Source organism: Phacochoerus africanus, chromosome 7 (genome assembly GCF_016906955.1).
Source record: "Phacochoerus africanus isolate WHEZ1 chromosome 7, ROS_Pafr_v1, whole genome shotgun sequence".
NCBI classification, from domain to species: Eukaryota; Metazoa; Chordata; class Mammalia; order Artiodactyla; family Suidae; genus Phacochoerus; species Phacochoerus africanus.
This window is the reverse complement of record NC_062550.1, coordinates 5773023-5786991: the sequence shown is the minus strand read 5'-3', so window position 1 is coordinate 5786991 and position 13969 is coordinate 5773023. Positions and strand designations below refer to the sequence as shown.

General features: G+C 56.5%; 1 protein-coding gene across 5 annotated transcripts in view; it reads right to left on the bottom strand.

Annotated features, from left to right (window-relative positions):
- Nucleotides 1-1768: 1768 nt before the first annotated feature.
- The window catches only part of TTLL1 (TTL family tubulin polyglutamylase complex subunit L1), a 34588-nt gene continuing 22387 nt past the window's right edge, over nt 1769-13969 (bottom strand). For 3 of the 5 annotated variants that reach the window (XM_047786057.1, XM_047786056.1, XM_047786060.1), the window contains 4 exons: nt 11768-11911; nt 8065-8151; nt 5396-5559; nt 1769-2050 (listed from right to left, as the gene is read on the bottom strand). In XM_047786057.1, coding sequence (XP_047642013.1) covers nt 1921-2050; nt 5396-5559; nt 8065-8151; nt 11768-11911 — 525 coding nt within the window. In that variant the 3' untranslated portion in view covers nt 1769-1920. Of the gene's footprint in view, nt 2094-5395; nt 5560-8064; nt 8152-11767; nt 11912-13969 lie in introns of all 5 variants that reach the window. The other 2 variants (XM_047786058.1, XM_047786059.1) reach the window with 2 other exon arrangements.

Here is a 13969-nt window from a genome sequence, read left to right as displayed (position 1 = left end):
CCTTGGGACCAACCAAGAAACGGCAGAGCCAGGCCTTAAGCCCAGGTCTGACTCCCAGGCTGGCGGTCACACCTGCCATCAGCACCCGGCCTCGATATCAAGGTCGCCTTACCCAGGGCCTTGGATGGCCACCCACATTGCTCTGTAAGTCACGGGCACCCTGTAAACACACCCCATCCAGAGCTCGTCCTGCTGGTGGCTGCCAACAGCGCTTACCTCTGCGTCTGCGGTAAACCCAGAGGCTGATGTCACCGAGGCCACGTGGCGGGAACGGTCTGGGCTCGCCTGACGGCAGACTCACCTACAAAACCCATCCTTCTCTGAGCACCGACACAAAGGCCTTTGGACCGATAAACACTGAGGATTATTTCTAGTTGCCTGTTTTCCTCCCAATCACAGTCAAGCAAGAAGGAATGAAACCAGAGTAGCTGTCTGATTAAATATTTTGCTTCTCGCAGCCACGTGATTCTGTAAGATCGTCAGGTTTTGGTTTTCAGTTGATACAAAATTTTAAAAATGTGACTACACAACATGCCAAAGCTGTTATTTTCTGTCAAAAGAGCTCATTTTATACATCTGCGATTCAGTTCTTTCGGCTCTATGAAATAGATTGTGATACTATTTATAATGATTTATAATCAGAAAATTATATGTGATTTATAATCAGAAGTATAGATTTGGTCTCTGTCCCCTTCCCTGGCACACAACTCCTACAACCTTTGTGATTTCCTCGTTTTTTTTTTTTTGCTTTTCAGGGCCGCATCCAAAGCACATGGAAGTTCCCAGGCTAGGGGTCGATTCAGAGCTACAGCTGCCGGCCTACACCACAGCCACAGCCACACCTGATCCGAGCCTTGTCTTCGACCTACACCACAGCTCACGACAACACTGGGCGAGGCCAGGGATCAAACCTACAACCTCATGGCTCCTAGTCAGATTTGTTTCCGCTGAGCCACGAGGGGAACTCCGTGATTTCCTTTCTAAGAGCTACGTGACATCTGTCTGTTGTTTTGCTCCCAGTTCCTCAGTGAAATGAGTGCCTTCTGTTTTTCCTAACGAGCCCCTCTCAAGCCTGTCAGAGTCTGCGCTACTGACGGGTGGCTGGGGCTCCTCCATAGATAACCTTGCTTGGGAGCTGGCTGCCATGGCAACCAACCGCGTACTCAGAGGGTTGGAACTGTCCCCAGGAAGGAAGGGGGGCTGGAGGTTGAGCCGATCCAAATGCCAGAGCATTAGCCCATCACGTCTATTCATAAATACCCTCGGGCTATGGAGTGCAAAGAGCTTCCAGGCTGCTGAAGGCCTGGAAGGGCTGGGAGGTGGTGCCCCCAAAGCTCACCTCGCCCTGAGCACCTCTTCCATCTGGCTCTTCCTGAGTCGCGTTTGTTAGCCCACCGGTAATCCAGCAAGTACACTGTTTTCCTGGATTCCGTGAGCCACGCTAGCCAATTAATTGAACCCCAGGATGGGGTCGTGGGAACCCCTGATTTATAGCCAGTTGGTCGGAAGCCCAGTTAACAGCCTGGACCTGTGACTGGCGCCTGACGCGACTGAGAGTGGGAGGCAGTCCTGCGGGGCTGAGCCCTCCCCCTGTGGCATCTGACACCATCTCCAGGCAGACAGTGTCCGAGTTGAGTTAAACTGTGGGACACCCAGAGCCAGCGGAAGAACCGCAGAATTGCCTGGTGTGGCAAAAATCCCGACACGTCTGGTGTCGGAAGTACCGTGTGTGTGAGAGAAAAGGAGAAACGGCGTTTTCCCATCAGACTCCTTGACCTTCAGAAGAAGTGCCTTTATTTATTTACAGGGTTTAGGAAAGGAAAAAAGCTCTAGAAAAAGGGAATTCCAAAATAGGTCTTGGACGGGGGGGTGCAGTGACAAGTTCTGCCTGGGTGGGTCCAGGCTGGGGTCTCACTGCGGTCACTTCCAGGTTGTGAGGGTGGCTCTCCCCGAGTCTCTCGATCGGCCCCCTCTGGGCCCCAGGGACGGGCCCGGCCGACTTCTCAGCTCCCGGTCAGCCCCGTCCCCTTGTGCCAGCTCCTCGTCGTACCTGGAAGCAGTTCCGGGATTCAGCAGCGGCGGCGGGGCTGAGGCTGCGGTGTGGCAAAGCCCACGTCACCCAGAAAGCAGCCTGGCCCGGTGCCCCACGCCTCCAGCCCGCCTGCTCACCAGGTGGCCCTGGCGGCCCCCCAGCCACCACCCCAGGCCACGGAGCAGCTGAGAGCCACCTTGTTCAGCCGCTGTTGTGGACGGTCCCCGCCCTGCAGCTGACATTTGAGACAGGCCACCAGACAGAATCCAGCAATGACCGCCAAGGAAAAGAAGAGGACACGAGCGCAGTGAGGGGAAGTGCCGTCTGGAAACACTTTCCCCGCAGCAGCTCAAGCGGCATCTGCGGGGCAGGGATGACGAACGCCATTCCAGACCGGGGATGGGTGTGAGTGACCCGCCCGCCCAGGCAGGGAGGCCAGGACCCAGAGGCTCAGGAGCTCACTCCCGGGACAGGCCAGCACCGCCACCACCAGCTGTGACCTGCCCTGCCCACTGCTGCCCCCCACGAACGTCCCTGCATCAGAAAGAACTGGTCTAGAACCTCAGCGCCCCCGACCACTAGGGCACCTGGGTGATTCCTGGCCTTTCTGGCTGGGGTGGGGCCCCGCTCTCAGGAGCCGCGTGCGAGTGGTGAAATCCACAGCCCCTCGCACCTCGCAGGCTCCAGCGGAGGGGTCTCCTACCGCCCGTGGCTTCCCATGACCCTCTGAACAGACCGGCAGGCATTAGGATGCGGGGCTCAGAGAGGTTTACTCAGTGTGTTAAGGTCACACAGCTGGTACATGGCAGAGGTAGAATTAAATAAAACCCAGGACTCCGGATTCCAATCCCTGAACTTTCTACCCTGCAGCCCAGAGCGTGAAGCTTCTGTCCACTGGGAAAGTGCATGCTGGGGGTCACTGCTGACCACGCCTGACCGAGGCCCCTCTGTTGTACGATGACATTCACCTCAAACGCAAAAAGCACAGAGACACTCGGTTACGCTGCACTAGCTCCCTTCTGCAGACTTCTGGAAAAGGGTGTGTTTCCATCACAAGCTTATTCCAGAATCACAATCTGTGGTTGAGCGTGCTGTGGGGCAGAGGCTTCTGAGGTGGAAGGGCAAGTCTTCTGTGCATTTGTGCTTCTGGCAGCAAATGGGGCTGAGAGGGATGGGTAGGGAGGGGGAAGGCCAGTGGGCTGAGTGTCATCCACGCGGCAGACGAGACAGGGTTTCCCTCTGCTGGAGGGGACATCAGGTCCCAGCATGTCAGCCCAAGGAGAGAGGATGCTGGCCAGAGGGCCCTCCAGGGACAGTGGCAGTTCTGCCCGTGGAGGGGAGACCCCTCCGCCGCACTCCGGGGACTCCTCGTTCTTTTTAGGGCCGCACCCATGGCACGTGGAAGTTCCCAGGCTGGGGGCTGAATCAGAGCTACAGGTGCTGGCCTACACCACAGCCACACCAATGCCAGATCTGAGCTGCGTCTGTGACCTACACCACAGCTCATGGCAACGCCGACTCCTTAACCTGAGTGAGGCCAAGGATTGAACCCGTGTCCTCATGGATGCTAGTCAGATTCATTTCCACTGAGCCACAATGGGAATTCCATGGGTCTGCATTCCTGACCAAAGGGCTGGAGTGACCCCCCCATCTGGTTCATGGTCAATCCCAGCGCCTCACTCATGGGCTGGGTGAGCAAGAAGAATCTGCTGAATAAATAGGAGACCCACAGGGCCACCAGTCCCATTGGTCGCTGAGCATTTGTGCAGCTTAAAAACAAAACAAACAGCAATGAGCATTTGGTGAGCAGCTGGCCTCCGGACCAGGATGGTGTGGCCACTGACAGGGCGAACGTGGAAGGGGGCAGGAAAGTCAGAGACCGATGGCTCTTCCCGGGCCCTCCTGGGCTAGGGCTTTTGACAGCAGGATCCACTCACTGTCAGGGTGCAGAGCGGTATTTGTTAAAGACTGTGGTAGCAGACCCAGCGCCTTCAGAACTGGGCCCTGGGGGGAGCCGAGGCAAAGCGTGAGGTCTTGCGGCTCGGGGCCATCGGGCTGAGCCCACAGGCCCTCCAGCACGTTCCCCATCCTCATGGCACCCTGCATCTCCAGGCCCTCCACCACCGTCTGTCATCCGGCACCCTCACGGGACCTGCACCTCCCCTGGTGCCAACCCCCGGATGCTCTGGACGCGCCCCTAGCTGGCCCCCCACCCTGGCCGAGCCTTCCCCTGCACACTCGGAGCTCCGTCCATCATCAACCCCCATGCCCTCCACCGCCTCCTGGAAGGTCCCCTCACCTTCCTGCTCGGAAACCTGGCTTCTCCCTCGGCCCCTTGAGCGGGCTTGTTTTCTCTCCCACCCATCACGCCCCGGGCATGGAGGGGACTGCCCAAAAGCCCCCTCCCCAGGTCACCCCCTTGTCCGTCCCCTCTCATCCTCTGGGTCACTGGCCCTAGTGCCTTAAGATCCAGGCTCGCAGCTCACCACTGCCGGTGATGCAAGGACCAAGTGGACGAGCCCTGATTCCCTGAGTTGCATCACCCTCTCCGACGACCCTGTCCTCCACCCCAGCTCAGCCCCACGCCCAGGGCACCCGACCTTGTCACGTTTGGTGACTGCAGCCCCTGCAAAACCTCGGCCGCCAGCTTCACCTCCGCCCCTTCTCTTCTCGACCCACCGTCCTACAGCCCCGGTCCCAACAACCCCCACTCCCACTGCCCCAAATGCTACTATTACCATTATTCTTCCTCCCAACTCTGTACAACGGGCTGTAGTAGTCCCATTTAAAAGGCGACACCAGACTGGAGTTCCCACTGTGGTGCAGTGGAAACAAATCTGACTGGTATCCATGAGGATGCAGGTTCGATCCCTTGGCCTCGCTCAGAGGGACGGGTGTCTGGCATTGCCGTGAGCTGTGGTGTAGGCCGGCAGCTGCAGCTCCCATTTGACGCCTAGCCTGGGAACCTCCATATGCTGCAGGTGTGGCTCTTAAAAAAAAAAAAAAAAAAAAGTGGCACACTGAGGCCCAAAGAGACGGAGAGCGCCTCGGTGTCACAGAGCTCTCCGGGGTGGCAGGAGTGGCCAGCCTCTGCGCCACCGTGAGTGACCAGCTCCTGCTCCAATGGCCCACATGGTGCCAGCAAGTTCTTTGTTCGTGTTTCTTACGCACAAGACTAGACAAGGCCAGTTCAGCACCAAACACTTGTCTGCTATAAGATCAATTAACATCAATAAACAAAGTGCTCCTCCAGATAAGCTGAGTCCCCGCACCCAGAAAATCCCAGCTGGGCCTTGGCGCCCCCCCCCACATCCTCCCCCATTTGAAACGCATGAGGCCACCTGCACAGACGCGCCAACTTACAGGATTTCGTAATTGCCGAGGACCTCCCTGGGGGGGGACTTGTTCCATTTACAGTCGGGGATCTCGCCATTGGGGACCGCGATGTTGAGGGTGTCGTTGATCAGGTTATACTTGAGGATTCGATCGTTGGCGGTGCTGGAGGTGAGCGATGGAGACGCGTTGACCTACGAGAGGAAAGAGAGCGCGTCCTTCACTCGCACCGCCGACGCCGCGGGACGGGAGGATCGCGGCGGCCACCGCGCAGCGCAGGCGAAGCTGTCGCCTCGTGCTGTGGACATCTGACCCCTGCTGGGAGCGCTTGGGGATCTGCTTCATTAGCTGTTGGGTGAGACACAATCGATACGGAAAGACAGGATTAGGAAGGGGATCCACGAGCCGTCATCACACAAACGAAACCCTGAGGTCAGCGGACATTACACGGTTTCCGCGTCTGCCTGTGTGATGAGCTCTGTCCTCAGAGCCAAGGGCTGCCCAGAGCTTTGATGCAACCAGTGACCCCGTGACCCTGACCACGTGGCCGTGTGGTTGAGGGACCAGCCATCGCGGGAAGGGGACCCCTCTGGGCAAGAGAGTTTAAGCACGACCTCACCAACAGGGCCGCATTCTGACCACGTGAGGGACCCACCCAGGAAATGGAAGTCCTTCCCACGAGCCCTCGGAGGGGCTCAGCAATGTCACAAAATCCCCATGTCACAAGATGGACCTTTACTCCAGGGAGAGCCCACAGGCTCTGAGAGGACACCCGCTTGTTTATTTATTTATTTGCTTTCCCCACTTTCTGGGTCAAGGCCACAGGGTTTTCTGTGATAAATTTTTCATCAGGGACTATATTGACGTCTAGGGAAAAGTTACCAAAGCAGGAGCAAGTCCCCGTATGTCACACCTCCTTCTCCTACTGCTGACATCCTTCATCGGCACAGTACATTTGTCGTAGTTAATGACCCAATATTGACGTGTGATTATTAACTAAACCCCATAGTTTACTCAGATTTCCTTCGTTCTCATCTAATATCCTTTTGTTGTTCTAGGATCCCCTCTTGGACATCATGGTACGTGTAGTTGTCTTGTCTAAAGACTCTAAAGAGTTAAGCCTCCTCTTGGCTGGAACAATTTTATAAAGTTTACAGTGATCTCGGGTGTTTTGCAGAGTGCTACGCAAGTATTTTGTGGAACGCCTCTTTATTGGGCTTTGTCTGGTGTACTTCTTGTGATCAGACTGGAGCTGCGGGTTTTGGAGGCAAGACCACAGAGCCCGTTCACTCTTACTTTAGGCACAGTTGTAATGACCTTGGTTGGCCGTCTTCTCAGGCTGCGGGAGAGACGTGGCAGCAGGACCACAAGTTGTTCAAGTTTCTGCCAAGTCGTCAGACTGGGTCCCCGCGCTGCCAGCAGGGTGGCCATGTGCACAGTGGCAGGATCGTGTGAGCCTCAGGTGCCCTGAAGTCACCCCCACATGTGTCACCTAACACTGTAATTCTTTTTTTTTTTTGTCTTTTCTAGGGCCACTCCCACGGCATATGGAGGTTCCCAGGCTAGGGGTCGAATCAGAGCTATAGCCGCCAGCCTACACCAGAACCACAGCAATGCAGAATCTGAGCCGTGTCTGCAACTTACACCACAGCTCACGGCAACGCTGGGTCCTTAACCCACTGAGCAAGGGCAGGGATCGAACCCGCAACCTCATGGTTCCTAGTCGGATTTGTTAACCACTGCGCCACGACGGGAACTCCTGTAATTCTTACTAAAAAGCGTGCTCCAGGTCAGCTCTGTCACTACTTCAGAAGTAACGTCTGTAGATCCCAGCTCATCAGGAAAGCTTGGCTTCCATTCGAGTTACGGTTTAAGATGGAGGAAGACCAAACACAACTTTTTCACAGCTCTGCAGACGGGACTGACCCATCCACCTGCACCTACACCTACACTCACCTACACACACACACACACACACACACACACACACACACACACACACACGGAGCTCGCTCTCCCATCCCCTGGCTCTCCGGCCCGCTCCCTGCAGGGGTCCCCACTGACTTTTCCTACAGGGACCACTCGCTCTGACCTGCTCTTGAGACTCAGCTTTGAAACAGGCCTGAGCTAAAGGCCTGAGCTGTGCCTCTCCACGTGGGAGCGGTGAGAAGACACGGCACTCAGTGGCCACGCGGACGAGCCGGCAGAGGACGGCCTGCCCTCTTGCAGCCCGTCCCGCCCTATGTGCTAGAGGCTTGTCCTCCTGGCTGCAGAGCAAAGCAGGACAGCCCTGGCCAGACGGGCTCTGTCTGGACCTCAGAGGGCGGCCCGCCCCCACCGTCGCTGTCGTCAGGAGAAGGGTGTGTGCGCCGGACCCTGTCTAGAACAGCCACCCCTCCCTCGTGTCCACGCCTTGAAAAGGCAGATGCACCTGCTGCCAAACAGCCTTCATCCCCAGAGGACAGCGGGCCTCATCTCCGGACGGGACGCCGCCACGTCCCGAGGGGGTCCGGTGTGTGAGCTCCTTTCCTGAACGGGAACTATGTCCGCCCAGAGGACAGGGCTGGGCCTCGGGGAGCAAAGCACCCTGCGGCGGGGGCACCCCGCTCATCTGGAAGCAGGGGGACAGGCCCGGCTCTGCGGGCTGGGAGCACGGGGGCGAGGGCTCTGGCGTGGGCACCGACGGGGGGACCCGTTACCTCGATCAGCCAGGGCTTCAGCCTGTCGTCGATGATGATGTCGTAGCCGTAGCACTCGAAGCAGTGTTTGTCGTTGTTCATCACCGGCTGCGGGGAGAGGCAGCCGGTCACGGGCCGCGCCGGGCCCGCAACGTGGAGACGCAGCAGGTTAGAGCGGCAGCACCCTCCGCACAGGGGGGACTTGTCACCGGCCGTCCTCTGCCCCCTACACCTTCTCCCCTTGTTCCTCCTACGAGGCCCCGGGACGGGGGGCTCCGCAACCCCAGGAAGGGGGTTCAAGACGTAACTGCAGTGTCTGCACGGCTCCCTCAGCAGAGGCTCGATGACCAGCAGCATGGGTCTCCGCCAGCACCGGACTCCTCAGAGCGGACACGAGTCCGGCGCCAAAGCCCGGGCGCCTGGAGTTCAGGTGTGTGCAGCCTTGCTACACGCGCACGCGCGCACACACACACAGATGCTCACACGGCCCACTGGGCTGTCAGCCCCAACCTCGTCTCTCTCTCTCTCTCACACACACACACACACACACACACACCAGGTCCATCAGGTTGTCAGTCCCTCCACAGGATGGGAGCTTATGATCCTCTGTTTTCTGTGACAAAAGTCTAATCCACTTACTTAAAATTTTTGGATTTTCTTAATTTCGGATTTTTTTTTTGGCTACACCCGCAGCATGTGGAAGTTCCCCAGGCCAGGGACTGAACACATGTCACAGCAGCAAACCCAGCCCCTACAGGGACAACGCCGGGTCCCTAACCTGCTGCGCCACCAGAGAACTCCTTCCTCTTCACTTTTAATTCCACCTCATAAACTGTCCTGCGAGTGCATTCAAACAAACAAACAAAACTACCAGCCGCTTGTGTACAACAGAATCCCAGGCTGCCTGCAGTCAATCCTCCGGGAGAAGCCCAGCAGGCAACAGGGCCACACGCTTCCCGGCGACGCTCGCGTGCCCCACGGTGACGGAGGCAGAGGGACATGGCAGTGGATGCCCGGACTCTACTTAAAACACTGGATTTAGGGAGTTCCCCTTGTGGCTCAGCAGAAAAGAATCTGACTAGCATCCAGAAGGACACAGGTTCGATCCCTGGCCTCGCTCAGTGGGTGAAGGATCCAACGTTGCAGTGGCTGTGGCGTTGATTCGACCCCTAGGCTGCGAACTTCCATGTGCCATGGGTGTGGCCCTAAAAAGACAAAAACAAAAGCCCAGTGGATTTAGAGCAGGAAAGGCCTCAGGGGAGAGAGCCCAGTGAGCTCTCACTGGAGGAAATCCAGGCCGGGCAGGCTCTTTCATCATGTAGAAATTTGGTGGAATCAAATTTCCACCGAAAGCCTGGTATCCTAACCTGGCGTGCCCACACCACTGTCCCCAAAAGCCTCTGCAGGACAGGAAGTCACCAACCCTATCATCCCCCAATGCTGGTGTCTCTGCCCTCTGAGCACACTGTCCCCAGGCTGTGGCTTCCCCCCCCCCGGCCCGTGTCCTGGCCCTGGGCCCCGCGACGCAGTCTATACCGGCACCAGTTACTGCAGCCACAGTCTCCCTGACCACCCACCCCGAAATTCCCGGAAGGCAACACACCTGGGAAAAACAGGGTGGCCAAATATTTGCTAAGTGAGTAAAAGCTGAATCAATAAATCTCTGCTCTCCAAACCCTCAGAACTTAGAAATCCAACAGCTTTTCGGCTCAGGAGGCTGAGGCCCCAGAGTTGTCGCTCAGAGGCAGCTGTCTGCCAGAGGGTCCAGCCTCAAGACAGGCAGATACAGTTTCCTCCTTTTTTTTTTTTTTCTGGCTGTGCCCGCAGCGTGCAGAAGTTCCCGGGCCAGGGATCGAACCCTCACCATAGCAGTGACCTGAGCCACGGTAGTGACGACACCAGATCCTTGACCCACTGCACCACCAGGGAACTCCAGGATGTATGTCTCAAAACTCTGCCCCTCAGGGAGACCGAGGTGAGTCAAGAAGAGGGCGGAGGGGCTGGCTGAATCAGGCACTAAGGCTCCCGCATGGCTGTGTGACAGCCGCTGGCATTTACACCCCTGGCTGGAAAGTTAACCTCTGCTGAGCGAGTTCACACAACAAGCTGGAGACATCAGAGCTATGATCCCAATTTCGCAGAGGGGACCCGCCAGGCCTACGCAGGCCAAGCGATTGGGCCAACTTGCTGGTTGAGCTCTGAGCCCAGGACTCCCCACACATTCCCCCGTGATCCCCACAAAGCCATCAAGGTTCCAGACGGGAGGTAGGAAATGTGAAACGTGGCCCCTGTGATGGATCTCTCCAACGGTTACCTAGACCAACTAGACCCTGGGTTTCTGCCCCCGCTGGTTCTCCCTGGAAGCCAGAGACGTGGCCTGGAGGCACTGCCACCTCCTTAGACTCTGTGAAACAGGAAGAGCTCAACTCGAGACACAAGGAAGCTGGAGTTCCCGACACGGCTCAGGGGTAACGAACCCGACCAGCATCCATGAGGACGCAGGTTGGATCCCTGGCCTTGCTCAGTGCGTTAAGGATCTGGCATTGCCGTGAGCTGTGGTGTAGGTCGCAGACGTGGCTTGGATCCTGAGTTGCTGTGGCTGTGGTGTAGGCCGGCAACAGCAGCTCGGATTCGACCCCTAGCCTGCCCGTGATTTTCTTGACAAGGTTGTTCTGACAAAGCTTTTCCCACACAAGAGAATCAGTGTCGGTCGGCAGTTTTCCAAGATAAAAATGGGGAGTTCCTGCTGGGGCACAGTGGGTTAAGGACCTGGTGAGTGGCAGCACAGGTTTGATCCCCAGCCTGAGAACTTCCATATGCGGCAGGTTTGGGTACTAAAAAAATAAAATAAAATAAAATAAAATAAAAATGGGAGAGAGGGCCTTACTCTTCCCCTAGGAAGGTTTCACAGAAATATTTTCACACACTCCCACCTCGCTGTCAAACGCACATCACACACTTTCTCTAGAACAGCAATGTCACAGGTTCCCAACTCTGCGAAGCGAGGCTCTTTTCACAGCCCTCAACTCCAAGTGTGTGGGCGCCCACTGCCACCTGGCCACCAGCCTCTGCACTAAAAATAGTGCTCCGGGGTTTATTCTTTTCTCTTCCTCTGAAAATAGGAGTTCCCTTGTGCTCTGAGTTACCGATCTGGCACTGTCAGGTTGTCACCGCAGCGGCTCAGGTCGCTGCTGTGGCATGGGTTTGATCCCTGGACCGGGAACTTTCACATGCCGCAGGCACAGCAAAAAACAAAACAAGACGAAACACAAAAACAGACGAGCAACTGTTTTAGAACAGTGAAATAAACCCAAAACTGCAAACAGACTTGAGGTTAAAAGAGAGAGAGGATCTCTCCAGCCCTAAGTGTCTCTGAAACAGCAGAGCAGGAAGCCTAAGAATAAGGAGGCTGCGGGCAGTCCATCTCCAAAACATCAGCTTAGGCCAAAATTTTCATCATCGGCTCAGAGGAGCAGAAGAGCTGAGCTGACAGCACCCCCTGCACGTCTGCAGAGGTTCTGGCCGAGGCTGCAGAGCAGCAGCCGGAGCCGGGCCCTCCCCTCCCGGAACCCCGTGGCCTCTGCAGATGCGTAAGAGGTGGCACTGTAAAAACAGATACTTTTAGCGAGAGAACAAGCACCCCCAAATCCCACTCCCTGGCCAGGTCTGCACTGCCTCCCCGGCGCTCTCCGCCCTGCCCACCCCCGCAGCCCCCGGGACTCACGGCCACGGCCTTCAGGGACTGCACGATGATCCAGTGGATCTCGTCGAACAGCTTGCTGGTCACCTCCTTGCCGCGGGTGCTCTCGAGGTAGAGCCGCAGGTTGCTGACCGTCCACTTGCCCCCGTGGATGTGGTTGTAGTCCTCCTGGCGACGGGAAAGGGGGCGGGCCGGGCAGTGCAGGCGAGGAAGCTGCCCCTGCTCTCGGCCTCCTCCGCCCGGGGCAGCCCCGGGGCTCTGCGCCGCCCACACCTGCGCGTCCTTAAAACGTAGCCGCCCCTCGGTATCCGCAGCGCACGGTTCCAGGACCCCCTTAGGACCCCGAAGTCCTCGGGTGCCTAAGTCGCCTACATAGAGTGGCGGAGTATCTGCTTCCACACACCCTCGGCATCTCCCCTGCACTGCAAATTATCTCTGATTATGTGCAATACCTAACATGATACAAGAGCCACGTACACAGTTGTAAATACAACATAAACGCTTTGTAAATAGTTGCCATCAAGCACTAAACTCAAGTTTTGCTTGCTGGAACTTTCCAGGATTGTCTTTGTCCCCAAATCGCGTGGATTCACAGGTGGCTGAATCCACAGATACGGCACCCTTGGATACCGAGGGCCGACTGCACTCGACTCTGGTCTTCTCAGAGTTGACTCACCCCTCACGGCTGAGGCTGTGGAGCCCCACCCCAGACCCCTTCGAGACCGAGGCTCTCACTCCTCCAGCAAAGACCCTCCTGGGAGCTGCCCTCGACTAAAGGACCTGCCCGGTCCAGGCCCTCCCCGGGCAGCCCGTGGCCAGCGATGGGCTGGTGCCAGGGTCTTGTCTCCGGCTTCCCCCCTGGGGTGGGCTGGGGCCCCTGCCTCACTGCAGCCAGACTTGAACGTCCCCCCGTCGGGTCCCACTCCCCTCCACCCTTGCTGCTGCTGCTCCTGACCTCCTACCCCAGCAAACCTCCCTCCCGAATGCTCATCTCTGCCTCTGCTTCCCCAGAAGCCCAGCTGGGCGTGAGCTGCGACACGCCTGTGGTTTAAGAGCCCCACACCACAACATCGCTCACAATGTCCCATCTCTCGGAGAAGACGAGCTCAGAAAAGCTTCATCCTGGCTGCCACAGGGCTGGACCTTAGCCAGAGTTTTCCGAAGCCAGTTCCATGCGCTATTTCTCTGCCCTCAACAGTCTAATGTTCTCCCCACACTGTCCCTTTTGGAGGCAGAAAGCTTAGAAAATACTGAAGTGTGTCAGAAAGTTATGAGACGGGGATTTCATTTTCTGAGTGTAAAGCTGAGAGCTGTCAACCAAAACAAAACCAGCCTAATAACCAACATCCGGGACCCCATCAAGGCCCCAGAGCAGACTCTGTTTACAAATAGAAACAGAGAATTAGCTACAAAAACACTCTTTCAGGGTCAGAGACAAATTCCTTTTACACATCAATTCTTATTAGATGAGGTGCCTGCCCATGCTTGTTCACCTGAAATGGGCTCTCAAATACATCACTCAGTGTTTGCATCCCCCAAAGCAGTTTCGGGACAAAACCAGGCTAAATGTCCAGCAATACTCTTCCTTATCCAGTCACAGATGCTCTGTTCTATCAAGAAAAATGCGTTTACTTAAAAAAAAAAAAAAAAAGCGCTAGAGGCATAAAGTATACACTTTATAAAAAAAAAAAACCCAGCCTTACACACGCATGCACATAGATACAAAAAGCAGGATAAACATCTCTTTTTTGGACGGGGCTTTTATCAGAATTATCTCAGAACACTTTTATCATATCAACTAGCAACACTGCCGCATTTCAGGCCCCACCCTTGCCCTTTCGTCTCCTCCTCTGCCTCATCCTCCGCTCCCGCTCGGCTCGGGCTCCGCTCCAGGGAGTCAGGGTTAACGCAGCCTCCCGCACCTGCACCCCACCCCTACTGGGGCACCCCCAAAGCAGCACCAGGTCTCCTGCTGATCTGCCCCTCACTGCAGCTGGATTCTGAGCTTCCTGGGGGCAGGGAACTGTCTTGTCATCCTGCCCCAGAGTGCGGGGTGGCCCTCTGCCCCCGGGACTCGACGGACGGGCAGAGCCACGGCTGCACACAGTCGTGTTCAGTATAACATCTATTTTCTATGCGGTGCCAAACGAGAGCCTTAAGCTTTCGTTCAAGGCTGAAACGGAGGTTTCTCAGAGGAAGCACCTTCTTAGTCAGAAAGCAAAGCAT